We start from the raw sequence: 22,806 nt of genomic DNA, 5'->3' as shown, positions 1-22,806 counted from the left end.
GAAACTTGAGCTGAGTCTTAAAAGAAACTAGCAATTCTAAGAGGACACTTTGGGAGGGAGTACACAGTCATGGAGAGACAGCCAGTACAAAGTCACAGAAGTGGGAAATGTAGTGTCAGGTATGAGATCCCATAAGAAAACCAGTTTGACTGGGCTATAGAATGAAAATATGACTGGACTACAATATGTAATAAAGCTGGAAAAGTTGATGGGGGCCAAGTTGTAAAGTTCTTCAAATGTCAAATGAAGGAGTCTGTATTTGATCCCAGAGGCAATGTCAAACCATTGGAGCTGACGGAGTAGGGGCATGAAATCTGGCCACTGAATGTATAGGATAAGTGAATGAGAAGTCAGTGATGACACTGAGGTTTCAAACCCAGGCAACTGGAAGATGTCTTCAACAAAAATAGTAAAGTCTGCAAGAGGTGAGAGTTTGGGGGAAAAGATATGGAATAAGGGAAAAAGCTGGCTAGTACTGATAGGAATTTCTTAAAAGGAAGAAAATAAAAAATAAAGCTTCAACAAAAGATTTTTTTAAATACATAGAAAAGATCAGAAGGACTTTTAGAAGGGAAGAAAGACAAGCAGAACAGTTTATTTTTTAGTACCAGGTTCAATTTAATATGTACTTTAAAAGATAAACTGTTTGTGATCCAAGTTCATAGTTTTAAGTCAGTCCTCCTTTCTGTTCTTTGCATATTGAAATGTTTGTGATTGTTGACATTTGCTAAATTCATTATTAAAAAAATAAATAAATAAAGAGTTTGATTTCAGACATGTTTAGTTTGAGATGTCTGTTCATGGGACAACTAGTTCTAAATATCTAATAGGTAGTTGACCATGCAAAGCTATAGTTCAGAAAAGAGAACCAGGCTGAATTTGTAGAATTGGGAGTTATTTGCATAGAGATGATCATTGAATCCATAGCTCCTATGGGAACTGATGAGGTCACCAAGTGAGAAAGAAAAGTCGTTTACATTGAATAGGACATTTGAAAACAGACCCTACATTTCCTTCTTTTGGAGAAGCTATATGTCAAACTTGCCTGTCAACTTCTTATTTTATACTATATCATGTTGCAGGTATCAGCACAGAAGCAAAGGAAGTGGAGTATGAGCAAGGTTAAATGTACCTTCATTCTTAGAACACTGTAATCAGAAAATATATGCAATTTGTGTCACAGTAGAATTTAAATAGGAACCCTTGAAAATTCTGATTATGGAAATAGAAAAACTCTTGAGAACATAAAGGCTGAGATGTGTTTGGATACTTTGCAAGATTTAATAAGCTGAAAACCTCAGTTTCTTTATTTGTTTTTAATAATAATCAGCAATAATCTTCTTAAGGAAAAAAATGAAAATTTCAGCTTGCAGTTTGTAGATCTGTCTTAAAACCTCTATGATCCTTTCTTTTAATTTGAACACATACATAATGATGTCGGAATGAATCCATGCTCAGAATCTGTCAGGCTAATATTCTCGGGGCAATATGTTTAAAGGAAATTTGCTCAGAACTTTAAATACAAATCTGTAAAGTTTCTGGAAAGATTTATCCACAGCTGCCTGCTTGGTAAACAAGACATCTCTTATTCAGAGATCAGACAACTGGCAACAAGGATGTGGGCAAGAACTGTACCAGGAAATGACTTTCCTGAGATGTCATGAATCTCTAAGAATGAAGAGGTATATTGCTAGATTATTGTTCCAGGAAATTAAGGTCTCAGTATTAAAGGGCACTGGGCTTAGACTCAGAAGTCTGAGTCTGAGGCCTGGTTCTAACACTCATTCATTCTGTGACCATAGGGAAATCACTTCATGTCTCTGGGCCTCTTTTCTCATCTGCAAAATGAAGGGGCTAGATTCAAATGGGCTGTGTAGACCCTTCTAGATCTAATAGTCTGTAATCCTGTAAAGCCTTCTGAGTGCAAAGTGGTGATAACAAAGTTATTAATTAATCAAGGCATTAATCAATACCCTTTAGACTGAACTCTTTGGAGTGATTATGGATCTCATTTAGGAGGCTCTACATTTGTTTCCAGCTTGATGGCATCAGCACAATGCCATGTGTAAATAGGAGCCATTTGTAGGACCTTACTCTCTATAGGAAATCTTTCTTCCAGTTGGACTCTGATTTACTCATCATCTAAGAGAATAGCAAACACTTTTGATGTTATCAGTCTCCCTGTTTTCTGTCTTACTTTATATTAATAATCAATAATAATGGCTAATGTTATATCATCCTTTAAGATTTGCAAAGTACCTTATATATTATGTATGGGGTTATGTAAATAGAAACTTGGATATGTCTTATTCCTCCCCTACCAGCAACAACAGCAGCTGATTCTGTTTGGCAGGAGGGCTCCACCGTCTTAGAAATTTACTGATGACCCAGGATATTCTGATGAGTCTAACCATCAAGAGATGTATTTCCCACAGGGACAAACTTGACCTTTAGCAACTTTTATGACTCCAAGGCTTGCACACTTCTCTCATTACCATTCTGTCTAGAATGCTGCTGATAGACCGTGAACTCTAAATGAGATTTAAAAGCTCTAAAAACCTAATCTGTACCCTATAGAGCTGATGCTTCTACTAGCTGAAGCAATCTTCCTTAGTGAAACCATAAATTTCTTTTTCATTCAATCTACCTACTCACTACCTATTTACATGTCCTGCAGACATGATACTAGATGAAATCCTCCCCTGGGCTCTCAAGGAACCCAGCTTGGGAAATACCCACAACAATTTATGAGAATCACATCAGATTCCTGTGGATAAGAACATTGAGATGACTTATGCTGTGTACTTCTAATGGCAGTACCCACATTAGCAAGATTACCGATCCATCAAAGTATTAAAGCATTATTCAATACACAATGAAATCTCATAATACTGAAGAATGAACAAGGGGAAAAAATAACCTTAAGTAGAACTACATTTTAACGCAGTATTGCAAGTGTTTTGAGTTTGGTAAACCTAGTCTTCACTCATAATATCTTTTAAAGTCCAAATTCATTAGGAGACTTTCCAAACTATAATAGCTATAAATAAGAAGCAGCATAGGTTTGTGTACCTATCTACAGATACATACATACACACATTAACACACTAATACTGTACTCTGGTTTTAGGCTCAAATCTGCCAGAAACAATTTCATTTAGTTTAACATTAATCTATATCCAAGCCATTTCTACCTTGGAGAGAAAGAGATTTCCTATCTGGCATAGTTCCTCCTATCCCTTCCAACATGACAGTCCTAAAACAATTTCAGGTTAAATTTATAGGAATCTTGAACCAGGAAAAGATATCTTAAAAAAAGTCCAGGTTAACATTCCAGAACTGAGCAACCATGGCACTATCCCTTTCTTCTTGGACTGCTATCCTTACTATGGAGATAAACAAAGAGACCTACTCACTTCTCTTAATCCTTTCTTAATGGAGAAGGGTGGTGCTAGCTTGACAATCACTTCTGGTAGAGAGGTATAGAGTAGACTTCCCTTAGATAAGAAGTTCCCAAACTTATATGGCCTCTGGCCTCCTTTAAAAAAAATTACTTAGTGCCCACCTGGAAATCTACTTTCTTTAACCCTTTAACGATTTTTTTTTTGAAATTTGTGTCATTTCAAAAAAATTTTTTTGAAATGACACATCTTAAATTTAATAATTTATTGTAAGTTTGTGGTCTTTTTCCTGCATTGAAATTTTGATGATGCAATGTAACTGTTTAGTATCATATTGTAAACAAGTTATTACATGCACATAATTCTGCATGCTGGACATCCCGACAATGCATAGCATGCTCACCTGCCAACACTTGCTTGTTAAGACCTGTTGGCAGACTTGACCACTGATAGGTTATAACTTGCATTTTGCGTTTATTTAGAAAATAATGTAATCACTACGACTTTAACTCTGTTACACAACAGATGAAACATGATGGTTTTTCAAAATTTTCTTATCTTTTCTTTCTTTATGCTTCTACTGTCCCCTTATTTTTATTCAATGCCCCCCCCAGTCGCACCCAAGCCTACTTCCATCCCACCATGGATCATTCCAATGCCTCCCAGGAGGACAGTATCACCCACTTTGGGAACCTATGTGAGCTGAGATAGATCAATAATCAAATCACTTGGGGGAGGGGAGGAGAAGGAGGGAGGAGAGCAGTAGTGTAAATCACATTTATTCTTCCTTAAAACTGTTTGGTTCCACCCTTAATCCATATCCCTGAGAAAGGTATTTTAGTATTCACCTTCCTGCCAATCATTTCAAGGGGCTTTTCCAGGAAGTCTAGAAAGAGCTTTATTGGGAAAAAATATTATTTCTTTATATTTCTAGAGGAACCAAATTTGCTTTCACAGTTTAATGGGTAGAGTGCTAGCTTTGGAACGAGGAAGATCTGTGTTCAAAAGTCCTGTCTTTGACACATACTAATCATGTGACCAAGGACAAGTCATTTAATCTGTCAGTACCCCCTGGCACCTCTGAAATGGTTAGTTGCTGATCTACATCATCCCCACATCAATGAAATTAAAGATCAAGTCCCAAAATAACAACAGCTTTGAGTCAATCTCTAATCATTTTTTAAAATTTATATATTCAACATTTATTGACTTTCTCCTTCCCAAGATGGTGATTCCACTGGATTTTGCAACTGCTTTTATGAGAGAATAGAACTAAGAGACCAATTAGCATGACTTGAAAATTCTGGTCATATTGATTACATAAGTATTTTTTTGAATTGTAGCTGCTATTGCAATACCAACCTCAACCTTACATATAAATTCAATTCTCCTGGATTTTGAAAAGCATGTTAATTCACCTAAGCAATAATCCTATTCTTATTACCCTTGTCCTTATGAATGCATTTATTTTATTTTATTATTTTATTTTTGGTTCTGACATATGATTTCATTGGTATAATGAACACACTTTGAAATATATGAATATTTTGATGTTACAAGACTTGCTAGCACATGGACTTTGAGGAGAGAATTTCTGCCATGATGCTATTAAGAATAGCACCTGTCAATTGAGATTATAATCTTCAAAACCAACCCCAGTGTTCAGACAAACAGCCATATAAGAAGGAAGTACTAGATGGATTGCAGTGCCAGATCCTGAGTCACTAGGGAGGCAGACACAGAAAGAGAAACATAGAAAAAGCTTTGATGTGTCCATCTCCTTGAATTCGTTCTTTCTCTTCTTCTCCCCCATCATCAACCCAAGGACATTAAAGGCACCAGAACACACAGCACATCAGGAAAGGGACAAATCTGATATACCTACTTCCCACATCTGTCCCCAAAGATAACCTAAGGATGTGGCCAGCCTAGATGCAAAAGAAGAGATGAAATGATGTCCAAGTTTGCTTTTTATTTTCCCCACTTTTTCCCCAGCTTGTCATATCACATGCAAGAGAATCAAACAAAAATGACCTTCCCCACACCAGCATTTCTATGACCCACCAGCTTTTCAGCTCCTCTTAGAGGTTAGAGGCAAAATTAACCCTTCTATATCCAAAAGCTCCATACTAGATCTACTATAGCCCCATAGGCTTAGAGGTAAGATAGACTTTAGAAACCATTTATTTCTAATTCCCTCATTTCCTAAAGGAGGAAACTGAGGCCCAGAGAAATTAAGTGACTTGCCTAAGGTCACACAGGTAGCAAATGTCAGAACTGGGACTTGAATTCAGTTCCTTTGATTCAAAATGTAAGATTTTTTTTTCCTGCTTTTTGGTGAGGTGATTGGGGTTAAGTGACTTGCCCAGGTCACACAGCTACTAAGTGATAAGTGTCTGAGGCTGGATTTAAACTCAGTTCCTCCTGACTCCAAGGCCAGAGCGCTATTCACTGTACAACCTAGCTGCCCCTAAAATGTAGAGTCCTCGCTGCCATCTTCTATTTGGGTTCCCCCCCCTTTTAAGGGATAGGACAATTTTGTATTGTTGAAGGGGAAATTTAACCAATAAATAATATGAGGCCATTTCTCCAAGCATAATAGCATTTATTAATAAGGCATGTGATCAATTAATAAAGGATAAGCCAATGGTGTGCCTCTGTTTGAGCCAAAAACCCAGAGAAAGGGCCAATGGTGTCTTTTATTTAGGTAAATCTTCTTTCTAATTGGCCTGAGTACATCATTGGGATCTCTACTGGCAAAACAGATTGGTGGATATTTTAATGAGGTAGGCCATGAGTTTGGAGTTCCACCCCATCTTTGGGAGAGGGGAAGACAGTGGGCTAGCCCTCAGATGTGGCCAATCACCTCCATCTCTGACTCCTGAGGAATGTGAGTTGCTAGCAATCTTGACCAGAAAAATTAACCCATCTCATCAGGTTTTCACTGGCTTGTAGGTCCTGTTCATGGAATAAACAAAAGCCAGGGTTCCATTTGAGTGGAGCCCAGACCAAGAGCAGATGCTTTGGGGGGTAAGGGGTGATCACATTGCTCAGTCATACATTTTAGAGACTTCCTGGCCTTTTCAGAGTGGGGTTTTGACAAAAATAGGAGGAAAAAGGATGGATAACAAATTAGTAATTGGTTATTAATATAATAGCATAATATTAATTTCCCTCATAACCAAGAAAGTCCTACCTGCCCTGTTAGCAAGAGAAAGACGCTTGCTGTACCACCAGTACAGTACAAAGTCAATCACTGCTGTCATCTCTAAGACTTAATATTGTGGAAAGCTCTACTGGGTTTGGAAAAGTTAATACTTAGAATCAAGATCTGAATGAGACCTTGGAGATCTAGTCTAATCCCTTCCTTTTATAGATGAGGAAACTGAGACCAGAGAGATTGTGACTTGTCAAGATAACACAGCTAATAAGTGGCAGAAGCAAAATTCAAACCCATATCTAGTTTCAAATACAGTCTTCTTTTACTCTCCTCCACCACAAGATGTAGTCATAATATGTGATCACAGATGTGATGGTGGACTATTTATTGGGCCTCAGTAGAGGGAAGGGGGTGGCAGAACAGAGTATTGATTAATAATCATTGAACTACGGATGCAGAGAGCTATGGCGCAGGCCCTGAAGAGGACCCCAAGGCATGGGGGACAGTGCCCCAGAGGAGTTCTGGGGGAAGAAACATGCCCCTCTAAATTTTAACACCCTGGTATAAATCTCCAACCAACCTGTCCTAGTTGTAGCTCTACTCATAACATTCCTATAAGTTAGATATGGCAACTATCATGAAACCCATTCCACACCAATGTGATATATCTATCGCTATTTCCCAGTTCCATGTTTGACTTTTTAATTTGTCCTTCTGTTTCTCTTGTTTACCCAGTTGTGTTCATTGAACATTTCTTTGTCATCGTTAGAAAGCTAAGACATCATCTCTCCTTGTCATATGATAAACTTTTTGTTGATAGGGCTTATAATTGAACTGAAGTAATATACTTTCCTCTGTATACATCACCCTTCAGATTGATCATACAGAATTTGCCTTGACGTCATAAGTCCTCTAATATTATAGTTGCTAATTGTATTGATCGGAGTTCTTATTCTTTCAACATCTCTTGTCTTTACAATGTTGTTGTTCTTGTATGAATTATTCTCCTGGTTCTGCTCACTTCACTCTGTACCACTTTATATGGTTTCCCAGGTTTCTCTGAAACCGTCCCTTTCATCTTGTCCTATAATATTCCATTGGGACTCCAATGACTCTGGAGGAGACAGTGAGGCTGATGACTTTGCACGGCTCTGCCTCACTTAAATCCAATTCACTTGCAAGTCAAGACATCACCCTGCTGATGTCTTTAGTCCTCCTGAGAATAAAGGAGAAACAATGATCCTTTAGGAAGGCAAACTAGGCCATGTTTTGTCTCAATTCTTGCTCAGCCTTCTATCACTGAATGGGCATTGCCTCAGACAAACAGACCTGGGAAAGACATTGGTTTAAAAAAGCCAAGGTCTTCCCCTGTATCCTGGGCTATCACTAGTCATCTCGACTTATGTCTTGCCACTGGACTCTGGATGACTCTGGAAGAGAGAATGAGTCTGATGACTTTGCACAGCCCCACTTCAATTCATTTGCAAGTCAAGACATCACCCTTTGGAAGTCATTGGTCCTTTTAGAGAAAAAAGGACAAACAAGGACATTCTGATCATAAACTTTTTTCCAAATCAGTTTCTCCTAACATGCTCATTTCCTAAATTGGTGGCTTTTAACTTTGTAGCAGTATTGTTATTTTGCACATATGCTCTTTGCTTTGTATTCTGCAAAAGCTTTTAATAATGTAGCAAGTAGTTGTCAGATGGTTCTGATTTAAATCATTTTACCTCTTGGAAAACACCAAGAGAGGAGAGACAAGTGTCTGATAGAAGGGCCCTGATTTTTCAGTGGAGAGTACAACTGATAACTGACTGTAAGCCAATGGGAAAAACCAGACAGATTCCTACTGAATGACACATCATATCACTTGCTGTGTATGGTGACCACATGTCCAAGTTTGAGCGTGACTGATTCCCCTTTCCAAGCTTTTTTTAATAACAGTGAAGGAAATGTCCACTTTTCCTTCCTCAAAGTTATGACCCTTTCAAGGCCTCCTAGAGAGACCTGTCAGGAGTAAGGAGGAAGACACAAGGGTTTAAGAAAGCAGGGATGATGGACTGTGACTGCATTGCTCTAGACTACAGCACTCTGTGACTAGGGTCTGTAGTTACTGTATTTGTCCCTGGACATCAACTTGCCAGCTTGGTGGTGTAGTGGATAGAGTTCAGGGCCTGGAATCAGGAAGGCTCATCTTTCTGAATTCAAATCTGGCCTCAGACACTTACTAGCTGTGTGAACTTGGGCAAGTCACTTAACTCTGCTTGCCTCAGTTTCTTCATCTGTAAAATGAGCTGGAGAAGGAAACGGCAAACCACTCCCATATCTTTGCCAAGAAAACCCCAAATGGGGTCAAAAAGAGTAGGACATGACTGAAAACAACTGAACAAAAATCAATTTGTAAGTTTCAGAGAGAGTATGGCAGAGAAAATGGTGTGTTCATGTTTATGGACAAAATTATGGTTGAAATAAACAGCTTCTCCTAATGTAAAAGAAGTCTGTGGTGAAGATTGATGGAGCATTTAAGGGTGAAGATAAATGCATCTAAGTCTGGTGAGAGTTTGTTATACTAGCATGTTCCATGCTTCCTACATGTATCATACTTTAAGCATATATGTATGCTTTTTACATCTCCTTATAATTTAACATGCAGAAATAACATGTTGTATATATGCATATATGTAGATGTGTATATAAATACATGCATCCACAAGCTATATGTTATGTGTGAATGAAGTTCATTTAAGAGAAGCATTGTATGTGCAAATAATATGGTAAGCTGTTGTTTGTCCTTCTTTCTTGAGGAGGACCAATGACATCAGGAAGGTGATGCCATGACTTGCAAGTGAATTGGATTTAAGTGAGAGAGGGCTGTGAAAAGTCACCAGCCTCACTTTCTCCTCCAGAACCATCTGGGTCTAGTGGCCAGATATAGATCAGGACGACAGAAAATGGCACCAGATGCAGTGGGAGACCTTGGCCTTTTTAAGCTGAGGTCTTTCTCAGGTCTCAGTTTGACTGAAGCAACACCTATTCAGTGATTAAGTCTAGGTAAGAAATGAGACAAAGAAGGACCTCTTTTACCTAGTCCAAAAAAAAAATCAATCTTGGAAGGAAGGAGGCTTAGGATTTCTGGCCAAAAATAGAAACAATTGCTATTTACATTTACTCTGAGTCAATCAGGCCCATACAATGACCACTAAGTGGGGACTGGACTGGGAACCTATTGTTGACCAATCAATGAGAGCCAGAATTGGTTTAAGGGATGGTCCTTAAGAAAGAAACTAGCCCATAGACCCCAAGATATCTTGGGTTTCAAATCAAAATTTACATTCCTTTGGACAAAGCACCACAGGTAAGAGTATAATACCCTACCATGGACCAAGGGAGAGGAAAGAGGGTAGAGGAGGGGAGGGGAGGGAAGGAAAGAGGAGGGAAGGGAAGAGAAGGGAAAAGAAGAGAAGTAAATGGGGTGGGGTAGGATTAAATTTCTACTCATCCTTTAAAGCTCAACCTAAATGCCATTTTTTCCACCATGCTGACTGATCTATATCCCTGTAAATAACAACCGTAACCCTCTTATACATCAAATAACACTTCTTGTTAGAACTTTCTATGTGCACTTAGATATCCTATACTATAGCTGTGTTGGTATCTTACCCCTCTATCATTGATGATACAAATACAATAGCAAGACAGTCACTAGACAGCCTTTACTGTAGTGCCGGTCCTTATTACTCTATGCCTGGATAACTGCGATAGCCTTCTGGTGGGTCTGCCTGCCCCAGCTCTCTCTCCTCAATCTAATTCATCCTCCATTCAACCTCTAAAGTGATTTTCGTAAAGTTTAAATTCTAATGGGGAAGACAACACTTATAGAAAAATTGTGGTCAAGGAAAGGTACTTTGAGCTGAAAAGTCACAGAGAGTAGGAGCCATAGGGCCATTGCTTAACATCCTCTTTCCATAAACAATAGCTGGATTGATTTAATTACTATTTCCAGAACAAGAAATAGAACGTGGGTAACACATGCATGACAACAGGGTATGTGGCAAGGAGATTAGCACATGATCAGGCCTAGTGTCAACTATATCTGGTAGGCTGTCACTAATCAGGACAGCCAGTGTGTGAGAGTTCCAAAGATGAGTGTCTTGACTCCCCCAAAACATGGTCCCCACAGTTCCTGATCAGAAGGTAACAACTACAGGGCATATTGTAAGAACTTGGTTGGTATGAAGCATTGAGGCCTTAGGATGATAGAGTAAGAGCTGGAAGGCTCTCTAATCCAACTCTCTTGTTTTACAGTTGAGGAAACTGAGGCTGAAGAAGTTAAGTGACTTGTCCATGGTCACACAATAACTGAAAGTATTCTTTTACAACCATCCTGGAGAAAAGGGAGTATGTGGTATGCTATGAAAGTGATGCGAAAGAAAATAAACTAAGGGCTAAGCCAGGTTGAGTCAAAATGTATCAAAAATACCAGCACCATAGGAAGAAAGGAGTCCAAAGCAGCAGTCTAAGATCAAGCGTAAATAAAGGAGAGCACACTGCAAAGGGGTGTAACAAGTAGTGGTAAAATTATGGTTTGTCTTATGCAACTTCCTTGCCTAAGACAGCATGCTTTTATGGTGGCAGCATGCCAGCCATGCCTCCTCCTCATTCCTCTGTATCAGTGTTGCCATGGCCCTAGACCACACCCTCTTCTAATATTTATCCCTTGGGCTACATCTCAGTTGTCAGACTTTTTTCCCCAGCTTCTTTTTCTAATCCAACGATAATATTCCTGGGGAAGAACAAGAGTTAGAATCAGGCATGGGTAGCATAAATGGTTACCTGCTCCACCTTGCCTTCAGGGTTCCATTGTTTGATACAACTCAAGAAATATTTCTTAAACATCTACTGTGTGTAGAGCACTGAAGGTAGGTAGGGGAAGATTAATTTCTTTCATAGCACTGTTGATATCACATACTCCCTTTTCTTCAGGATGGCTATAAAAGAATACTTCTAAGTATGATATGACCATGGGCAATACTTCTAAGTATTATATAACCTCTTTAGCCTCAGTTTCCTCAACTTTAAAATTAGGAAGTTAGATTAGAGGGTCTCACTTCTCCTTTCCAGCTCTTACTATGATTGCTGCCCTCGAGGTACTAATGGTATAATAAGAGGTTGTGACATAGACAGATAATACTAATATACAATAATACAGTATGCTTGTCTTAGAGAGGAGCAAAATGAATGTTTTATGAAGTCTGAGAGGGTAAAAATTGTTACCAGCTTGGGCTATCATGAAAGACTTCATCTGAAGACAATTTCATTCTGAATTATGTGATCAAGCACTGAAGGACAAGAGAGAGAATCAAGGAAAACTATCTTGGAGATACCTTTAATAACAGGTTAAAAACTCCACAAAAGATGGATGTCTTATTTGTTGAATAGTCAGGAGGCCAGTGTCATTGGATCAAATAGTACCTAATGAGGGCAAGTAAAGTGTAGGAAGACTGGAAAAGTAGGAGGGGGCTAGGTTATGAAGAGCTTTGAATGCCAAACAAATTTTTGTATTTGATCCAGGAAGCAATAGGGAGCCACTGGAGTTTATTGAGTAGAAAGGTAACATGGTGGGACCTGTAATTTAGAAAAATCACTTTTGTGGCTGAATGGAGGATTGATGGGAGTGGGGAGAGATTAGAAGCAGACAGACCCACCAGCAAGCTACTGCAACAGTCCAGGCATGAGGTGATGAGCTTCTGTACCAGTGTTGTGACAGTGTCAAAGGAAAGAAAGGAACATATTGAAGAGATGTTGCAAAGATAAAATCAGCAGGCCTTGGCTCGGATATGGGAGGGGGGAGGGTGTGAGGTGAAAGAGAGTGAAGAGACTAGGATGAATCTTAGGTTGCAATCCTGAGGGACAGGAAAGATGGGGTTGCTCTAGACAGTAATAGGGAAAATAGGAGGTGGGGAGTTTAGGGGAAAAGATAATTTGTTTTGTTTTGGATATACAGAGTTTAACATTTCTACCGGTTATCCAGTTCAAGATATCTGAAAGGCGGTTAGAGATGAGAGACTGAAGGTCATTAGAGAGACTAGGGTAGGATTGTTAGAATTGACAATCATCAGCATAGAGATGCTAATTAAATCCATGGGAACTGATGAGATCACCAAGTGAAGTAGTAGAGAGGCCCTGGACAGAATCCTGTGGGGCAAGTACAATTAGAGGGCATGATCTGGATGAGAATCCAGCAAAGGAGAGTGAGGAATGGTCAGATAAGAAAGAGGAAAAACAGGAGAGATAATATTAAGGAGGAGAGGGTAATCAACAGTGCCAAAGGCTGTAGAGAGGTCAAGGAGAATGAAGATTGAGAAAAGGCCATTGGATTTGGCTACTAAGAGATCACTGATAACTTTGGATAGTGCAGTTTTGGTAGAATGATAAGTTTGGAAGCCAGATTGCAAGAGGTTAAGAAGAAAGTGAGAGGAGAGAAAGTGGTGGCACCTATTGTACATGGCTTAGAATCCCTGGCTTCCTTCAAAGTTTAGCTAAAGTGTTACCTCCTACATAAGCTATTTCCTAATCACCCCCAGATGTTAGAGCCCTCTCCTCCCCAAAATGACTTTTTATTTATTTTCCATATATTTTGTATTTACATATGTGTACATGCTGTTTTTACCCAACAGAATTTAAACTCTTTGAGCACAGGGATTATTTCATTTTTTTCCCCTCTGTTACCCCAGTGCCTAGCAAAGTACCTGGCACATAATAAAGTTTTTAATAAGTGGTTATTGAATAAATGAATGAATGATGTAAGAACCTAAATTCTTCAACCACATTTTCTGACATGTGATTCCAGCTAGATTATTACTCAAGTCAATGCCAGTTCTTTTGATTCTACAGCTTTGCTGGATCGTGCTATTCATTGGACATCAGCCCTCCTATCTACTACAGGTACTGAAGGGAATGTTGGCTTCAAAACCCAAATGAGTCAAGAGAATTGGTTTATAGTATAAATTTTTATAGCATATTTTGTTTATATTATGCTAAAACATATACTTTACTTGGGAATAAGAAGGCACCACTAAAATAGCAATGGAAAAATGCAGCTGCAGATCTGTAGAATATCATCAAGACCTCTCTAACCCAAAACTTGGAAGAGTACTAGAAGCTTTCACACTAGGAAACACTGGAAGCTGATCAATTCTTGTTGCTTTTCAAAGCCAAATGTTGAACTAAACCAGATGTACCTATGAAGAAAGGAAAGGCGTAACCAAATTAAGGATTGGTCAGCTAAAGATCTATTTTTAAAACAAACCCTCAAATTGCCTTCTGTGGTATCCAGAAACCAAATATACATTTGTAAAAGGCATATTATGACAATTTAGCCACTATTTCTAAAAATACATCCTTGCCATTGAAAACTTGGAAAAACTTGAGCTTTCTCTTCTAAATGAATCTTCACCTTTGCCTAACATTAGTTTCATGAAAACACAAGTTCCATAGTTATAAATACTAGGTTCTTGTATTTTGTTCTCTTTTATGGTATCATTTTATCTTCATTTACCTTATGGTTAAATAGTAAAGTGAATGTTCTCAAGATAGATGGTATAGGTTGCAACTGTTTGTGTCAACAATGTCTTAATTACAGGACACTGAACTGTTTTACTGGATGGATTATAGTGATTTCCTAAAGAATTATCCTCTGAAGTCTTTAGTCAATGGAGCCAAGTTCTTTCCTGAGCATGTGTTTTCAAAAGATGTATAACCGCATTAGGAGGAGGACTAAAAATTAACTCAGAATCAAACTGTTTGGTTAATTGGCAAGGGATTCAGGTACTTAACATTGTTTGTTTTGTGAACATCTGCACTTTGTGGTATTATTGGCCCATGGGTTGGAATGTTCCTATCTGAAGACTGATGGCCTTTTCTGAAAACCTTCCCTTCATACTGATGCCTGGATGGTGAAAAACAGCTGCTCAGCCTTTACAAAGAAACCTAACTGGGGACACTGGTTGTGAAGCATTCATAACCCAGCCAGAAAGCAAACTATTTATCAACAGTGTTTAAGGGATCCTTAAGCTCACTTTGAGAAGTATTTAAAAACCCAGTTGAGCTGCCAAACAATGGATTTGTGGTTATATCATTTCTAGCTGCCTGAAAATTTAGAATTGTACCAAAAAAGACCCTTTCTGCTAGTATGTTGGGCAGGTCTTCAATAGTTGGGAGGTTTTATAGGATCTTATCATAGGATTATAGGATTTAGAGTTGGAAGGGACCCTAGATATCATGTTGTCCAAGAGTAATTAATACACTTTTTCTTTTAGTTTGTGTGTCCCTTTGGCAGTCTGGTGAAATCTATGGATTCCTTCTCAGAATAATGTTTTTAAATGCATAAAATAAAACACATAGGATTACAAAGGAAACCATTTGTTTTGAAATCATTGTCAAAATATCTTTTTAAAAAATGTTTACAATCCTGAGATTAAACACCCCTGATTTAATCCTACTTCCTCAATTTACAGTAAGAAAATTGAGAGCCAGGGAGGTCAAGTATTGAAGATCATGAGTAGTAATTAGCTTATTTAAGTTTTTACTTCAATCGAAGCCTCTTCCTACTAACCCATGATGAAGTCGGGTGTTTGGGTTTTGTTGTTGTTTGTTTTTAACTTTGGTATTGAATTTGAGCACGTAAAAAAGAGACAGATGATTGTGTTGGATAAGTGAAAATCAGCTCTTGACCCCAAATGCTCAACCAAATGCTTTCAGGAAAAAAGTAGCTTTGGATGGTATCAGTAAAATCACAGCTTGGGCTCCTTGGTGGATGCAATTGAAATCCTGCTGATGGATTTCAACATAGACTTCATATGTCTCTCATACAAACCCTCCACATATACACACATCACTCTGGAAATAATCAGTTCTTAAAACATGTGATCAGTTCTTTTGTGTAATATGCTACTAAAACATTATTTCCAGAGAATAAATCATCCTCATTCTAAAATGGAGGAAAATGAATAATACTCAACAAGATTTGATTCCCTTTTGATAATAATAATAGCTTGTATTGAAATTGAAGATTTACAAAGCACTTTATATATGTTATTTCATTTGTTCCTCATAATGCTTCTGTGAAGAAGATGCTATTATTATCACCATTTTACAGAAGAGGAAAATAAGACTGAGAGAGGCTCAGTGACTTGTCCAAGGTCTCACAATGCTAAGTGACTGAAATAGGATTTAAATTCAGATCTTCCTGATTCCAAGTCCTGTGCTCTGTTTACTATACTAACTAGCTGCCTCTCAATTTGTTAATTCTGTGTTTATAATTATTAGCTCATTTGAAGCTTAAGGGTAATCTAATGACCCTTAAAGTCCATGTGGTTCTCCCCTATTTTTCTTCAGGGAATTTATTTTAGCTGATAAGCAGGTAAATCTTAGTTTCCTGAGTATCAGAGAAGACACTAAGAAGAATCAAAGATGAGATTTCAATGCAGGTTTTCCTGACTACAAACCCAGTACTTTATCTGCTAAACCACACTGCCTTCCTTAGAAACAAGTGGATTAGGAAAATACAAAGCTGGGTTTTGTAGTCACCTAAGACATGAAACTTGGCAAAAAATAAACAACTGTCTAGGGTACAGTCTTCCATTTGTAAATTATTTAAGTTTATTTTGCCTTTATTCCTTTCCCTCTCTGGTTCCAAGTCTTTTTTTTTTTCTTGCATGTTTTTTTTTTTTTAATTATAACTGCCAACGACATTAAGGAGTATAGGTAAAGAAAGAGGCAGAGCCACTCAAACTAATCAGTTTTAACATTTGACCATTGTTCTGGTAAACGGTTTTTGGGGGAGGAAGGCATTGAATCCACAGATAATCTAAAAAAGGCCCTTCTCTTCTCCATCATTCCCCCATGATGGGTTCCAGTCTTAAGCTCTGTTACTTGCTACCTATATGACCTTGGGCAAGTCATTTCACTTGTCTTCAATTTCCTCATCAAAATTGAGAGAATTTGTCAAGGTGACTTTTTGAGGTGACTTCTAATGTCCCTTCTAGCTCTAACATCATGATCTTATGATCTTAATCAACTCTTCAGAAAGCTTGTCATAGAAGATAGATTGCTAGACTTGAAATCCAGAACAAATGTGTTCAAACCTTGCCTGTGATACCCTGTTTGTGACCCGTCATAACTTCTCAAAGCCTCAGGCAATTCCCTAAAACTTTTCTAAAAGATAGTTGTGACTTGCTTTGCTGGAGGGATTTATTATAACAATAACAATAATAATAATAATAATAACAATGGTTAACATTTACCCAGCATTTATAATATATATATACATGTGTATGTATATATCTATGCTACCATGTGCTACCAACCAAATCACTAATTTTTCATGTATTTGTTGAACTCTCTGTACTATCCCTGTATTCTGCCACCACAGATAATTTAATTTTAGTTATATCTATTTTAGTGTGGTAAAGAGGATATTATTATTTAATGTTGTTATTTGTTGTCCTAATGAAAACAGATCGTGGATTTCACAGTGAGTTCTAATATAAGAGTTGTAGACATGATCAAGTCATCACATAGTGTTTACATGACCTATCTTTGTATTTAATATTCTTATTATATTCATATTCAGTATTGTTACCATTTCAATTTTGGGAATTTGAGTAATGTTTATTTATTCATGTGATAAAGTTCTGTTTTATACTTGCTTTTCATTCAAATACAGAATTTCCACTTGATTATGCAAAAAAAGTCTGTATTATATTAACAGATTGTACATGCCTCCTGTTGAAAGAAAACCCAACATATGGAAATTTTGAACTTACACATAAACTATATTAAATGATTATTCCTTTTGCAAAAGTGGTCCACTGAACAGCTGAATGCAGGGCCTTTTTAAACCACAAGTTCTTTTGGTAAATTTGTACTCAACCAACTTATAAGAATTCAATTAGCATAAAACTTTTCAAGGTCTTTTGTGAAGTTAAGGTACACTTACTTCTTTGGGAATCAAATTCATAACTCTTCACCTTCTCTCATATCTTAACCCTTTACAAACATATACATGTATATTTACATTATCTAAGAAAAGTATTTCAGACCTTAGAGAGGAGCAAAATCAAATTTTGAAAAATTACTTAGATGGAAGTAAAAACATATTTATCAAAAATACAATAAATAAGGATTTAGTCTATGGCTGAACCCATCTTGGCCATAGTGATATTTTTCCAGAATAGGGAGGAATCCTTTCCTTTCATCTGGCCTTAGCCAGGCCCAGTCACTTGAAATTATTTGCCACCTCAAGCATACTGTGTAATGCAACATGGAGGCCATCCAAAGATATAGGTAATTGGCATCAATAGCACCAAATAGCTAAGAAGGAGGCAGAGGTGAAGTTCTATTAATTAAACAAGATAATCTCATTTATGCATTTCTTTCAATGCCAAAAAGATGCAATGCCAGCGTATTGCTCTTTAATTTAAGGCTCACAGCCATAGTTTGAAAATGGTCTGTGATTGAATTAGTGTGTTGATTATGTTTTAGACAGAACCATTAACAGACTTGCTTGTTAAGCATATACAGATAAGTCACACCTGTTGACCTGGTGATGTGCTAGTTACATCCTGCCATTTCCTTGTATTTAGTTTGGCCAACTTGAAGATTCATTGGCAATGCTTAAATAAAATGAAGAAAGAACCAGAAGATGGTGAGTGGTAGAACATCTGTTTATCCAGTTGCTGGATAAATATCTACCATGTCAAGGACATCTCTTTCCTTTTCTACCATCAGATTCCTTGGAAGACAGGGTTGCTGTGTGTGTGGGGGGGGTGGGGTATGGCCTTTTGTTTGTTTTATAAATGGACATGTTACAAGTTGAGGAATCTACATAACAAAGAGTTTGCTTATGAATAATATGCATAATAAAATATGCTTATGGATGATATAATTCAGAAGTACTTGATCCAAGAGACTAAGAAAGCTATAACACTAAAGGAAAGGGGGCTTCATCAATAATCACTAATTGTGAAGTCTAAGATTGAGTTCATACTATGCAATAGTATGTGTGAGAACTGACAGATGGTAGAACATTTCTTCCTATCATTTTTCAAGGGCATGAGCAAAATAATAACAATAGTAATAATAATAGTGAGCATTTAAATGACTTTACAAAGCACTTTACATATGTTAACTCATTTGATCATTACAATATTCCTATAAAGTGGGTCCTATTTTACAGATAAGGAAACTGAGGCACAGAGAAATTAAGTGACTTGTGCAACGTCACATAGATTAATATGTGCCTGAGGCAGAATTTGAATTCAAGTCTTCCTGACTCCATATTTTGTGCATTATCTATTGCGCTCCCTGGCTGCTGAAAAGAAAGGCAAAAGACCATGTGCACTTTGTAATGCCCCACATATGATAATATTAGGGAAAATCTACAGTTCCCAGAATTCCATGGGCCAAAGACTCATAGGAAAAGAGTGCTGTCTAGGGACTGCAAGGAGAAAGAAAGTACAAGGCAGGAGGAAGATGAGGCTTCCAGGATATGATAACAGTGAAAAGTGTCAAATTAGCGAGGTGGTGACCAAGCATCCAGAAGTGTCCAAGCCAGGACCAAGGACTACAAGACTATGCTGAAATCCAGGACCTATAGATCTGGAAGTGGCAGCAGGGGTAGGATTCCAGAGTTAAAAATGGTGGCAAAAGTCAAGCCAGGATAAAGCCAGTTTACACCACACTACCCAAATTACTGAGATTTTTTCACCATACTTTTCCAATGGGTATTATGAGTGCTAGGGACTAAAACCTCCACATTATGTATGGAAAATAGTAAACACTCACCTGGGCAGGGATCAGATTATTTCCAATACTTTAAAGGATCATAGACTGTGAGTTAAAAGGAACATTATAAATGTCATCTTTTCCAATTCCCTCATTTTTCAGGAAACCAAGGCCTACAGAAGATGTGATTTGCTCAAAGACATACAAGTATTAAGTCACTGAAGCTCAGTGCCTTTGGCTTAAAAGCTACAATCAAGCATCACTAAGGGAATTGGGATGCTGGTCTTATATTCAATATGGTTCTAAACAAATATTTTATGTCTAAATACTTGGATTGAAAACCATAGATTATTTGCATGAATGGAGTCCAATACCCCTGAGGTAAATGAAAATAAGCCAGATTATTATGTTCTCAAAGAAAAAAAACCTGGGAGATGCCATGAGCCATGATGTGGCTCCATTAGAAACCCTCTAAGATTGAACCTTGTCCATCAGTTCTCAGACAACACAATTTAAGTTACAACTGGATTTAGACTACCAATGATACTTTCAAAACTTGTCATTTTATCTAATCATTAATTTAGTAAATTATAGACCAGAAAAATTTTACTCGATCTTTAACAATGAAAAATGTATGGGTAGGACTATACTTGTGATTCATTTCATTGGTGTGGGGAACTTTTGATGTGAAAATTCCGTCTACTAATGCAAATCAGAGCTTTCTCTGCAACTTAGAGTCTTACAGAGTTGTCTTTGGCATTGAGAGGTTAAGTTACTCATCCAAGGTCACATAGCCAATATATGTCAGAGATGGAACTTGAATCCAGGTCTTTTGACTTCTAATCTGCAACACTGTGCTACCTCTCAATAAATGTATATACTGATTAAAATAAGAACAATAACAACGTGGTTAGAAATTAAATTCCTTTTAAAGGTAGCTCAGTTTTCTCCTCTGTAAAATAGCAACAATAATAGTATCTACCTCACAATTATTGTGAGAATTAAATAAGATAATGTAAGTAAACATTAGTAAAGGACTTTGAAAATCTTAAAGTTCTACATAAATGTTAAACTATCATCATCATCATCATCATTATATGTGTTCTTATGCTACCTCAATATGTCATGGAACTAGCCCTATGTTCTTGAAGGCTGTGCCAACAGAATGTAAGGGCAACTGGTTCCATCAAAAGAAAAAGACTTTGATACTGATTCTGGTGAAGTTTTCTGCATCCACATCTGCAGGTCTGACCATCTCTCTCTCTTTCTCTCTCTCTCTCTTCCTCTCCCTCTCTCTCATACACACACACACACACACACACACACACACACACACACACACACACACACACACACACACACACACACTCTCCTACTCAATAAACTCCAGTGGCTTCCTACCTGTATCAAACACAAAATCCTCTGGCATTCAGAGCCCTTCATAACCAACCTTCCACTACCACCACCACCTTTCCAGTCTCCTTACCCCTTATACTCCATCACATACTCTTCAATCTGATGACACTAGCCTCCTTGCTCTTTCATGAGCAAGATACTCCATCTCTTGGCTCTGGGCATTTTCACTGCCTGTGTATGTATATATTTGTTTGCTTGTTATCTCTACCATTAGCCTGTGAACTCCTTGAGGGCAAGGATTATTTTTTGTGTCTTTTTGCAACCTCAGCATTTAGCACAGTGCCTGGCACACAGTAGTCTTTTGTTAACTGCTTATTAACTGACTGCCTGTTCTATCATCTGAGGATCAGAGAAATGCATCATCAAAAGTGTGGCCACCAGTTGACAATATTTTTAATGGGCACAGTGACTTACGAAACTATTATTCCATGGAACTCCAGGGATATAATCAACTTTTGTGGAGTGTAGGGGTGGGGGAACAGTGGTACTTACACCAGTAAATTGATATTTTTGGAAATGCTGAAGAAGTAAGATGTATAATTGGAATCCCAAACTGTCCTTATAGTCTAAAATTACTGCATGGAAGATGGAATGCATGGAAGAGGTTTGACTCCCCTAAGCTCTTGGTCTAAGAACTTTGTATTTTTTTTTTTAGTAATTACAAGCTGACTCTTAGTTATAAATATTCTTCCAATTCTTCAAGCACCCAATTTTATTTTTTTAAGCATCAAGGTCCCAAAAGACCTAATGATTGATGTATAAAAGGACCCACCAGAAAAGGCAAGTGATACTTAAGATTGAAAGTAGTAATGGGATCAGCTTTTACATTCTGCCATTTCTTCCTTTCTCTTTGTTTAATTTTTATACAGAGAATGACTTATAGGCTTGAACATGTACTGTCATCTCATGTTCATTTCTGGAGAGTGCTCTTCCATCATCCTACATGTGAAAAATTGGCTTTAAAAACTGCCTAAATGGAAGGTAATCCAAGGCGCTTCTCTCTCCAGCACAATGAATTTAATAAATTGTGACACAGATAAGTTTGTATTCACCTGTAACAATAAAAATGTGTATCCTGACAAAATTATAACTGCTTTCGGGCTTTAAATCAAGAGGTTCTATCTCTAGACACAGATTTTTATTTTTGAAAGCAGAGAATGTCCCTTGATAGCAAGCCCAGGAGAGGGTGTGCACAGGATGAATAAAGCAAGTGAGAGAATATGCTTTTCAAAAATCAATAGTATTTGTCTAAATATCCTTGGGAAAAAATGCCCACAGAAAAATTAACTTTTGATTGGATACTTTGTGGATTGTCTGTGATACATTTTTAATTGTCAGTTGCCTTTTCCCTACCATCCACTACATCTCTTGCCTGACTCCCCATAATGTCATATACAGCTATGTCCCTACTAATGCAAATTAATGACAAGTCCCATGAAATGGTCGTTTGCACTATTCAAAGTTATAATCATGTAAAACATGGTAATTGGTTCTAGACCAATGGAAATATATAGTGCAAATTCAAATAATGTGACCACTTCATGGGACTCATATGTGTACTAATTAGGACTTAGCTATAGCATGTGACAATGAATACAAACTAGTTTAACTATTAGACCTAATCGAAGCATAATTATAAAGGTAAATATGTTTGAAAGGTGAAAAAACCTCATGTTTTCTGGAGTCAAAGATCAATGGCATCCACAAATTACTATGGCATTTACAACAGTCAAGAGTTCATTATAGTTTGATTAAACACTCCTAATACTGTAATAAAACCTTCAGCTATTCAGATTTCTGCATTTTGGACAAGAGAATTCATGGATACCTGTGCTTGTAAATTACAGGTTGTTTTCATGAGTTGGTGTAAAAGCTTTTGGGACTGTGGCCTTGTAGCCCTGGACGATATAACAGTACATCTGGGAAACTGCCAGTCTACCGGTAAGATTTATGGTCATTTCTGTTCTCTAGACAGTTCTTTCTGTGCCTTCCACTTTTCTTTCTCAGCCATATTAAGAATAGCACTGGGAAACTTAATTTATT

General features: G+C 37.5%; 1 protein-coding gene across 1 annotated transcript in view; it reads left to right on the top strand.

Moving 5' to 3' along the window:
• Positions 1–22,806, top strand: part of MAMDC2 (MAM domain containing 2) — a 221,995-nt gene that overhangs the window by 165,180 nt on the left and 34,009 nt on the right. The window contains exon 10 of the mRNA XM_027839070.1: positions 22,611–22,704. Coding sequence (XP_027694871.1) covers positions 22,611–22,704 — 94 coding nt within the window. The remainder of the gene's footprint in view (positions 1–22,610; positions 22,705–22,806) is intronic.

Source organism: Vombatus ursinus, unplaced genomic scaffold, assembly GCF_900497805.2.
Source record: "Vombatus ursinus unplaced genomic scaffold, bare-nosed wombat genome assembly UNPS02014832.1, whole genome shotgun sequence".
Taxonomy (NCBI): domain Eukaryota; kingdom Metazoa; phylum Chordata; class Mammalia; order Diprotodontia; family Vombatidae; genus Vombatus; species Vombatus ursinus.
This window is presented reverse-complemented; position numbering and strand designations above follow the sequence as displayed.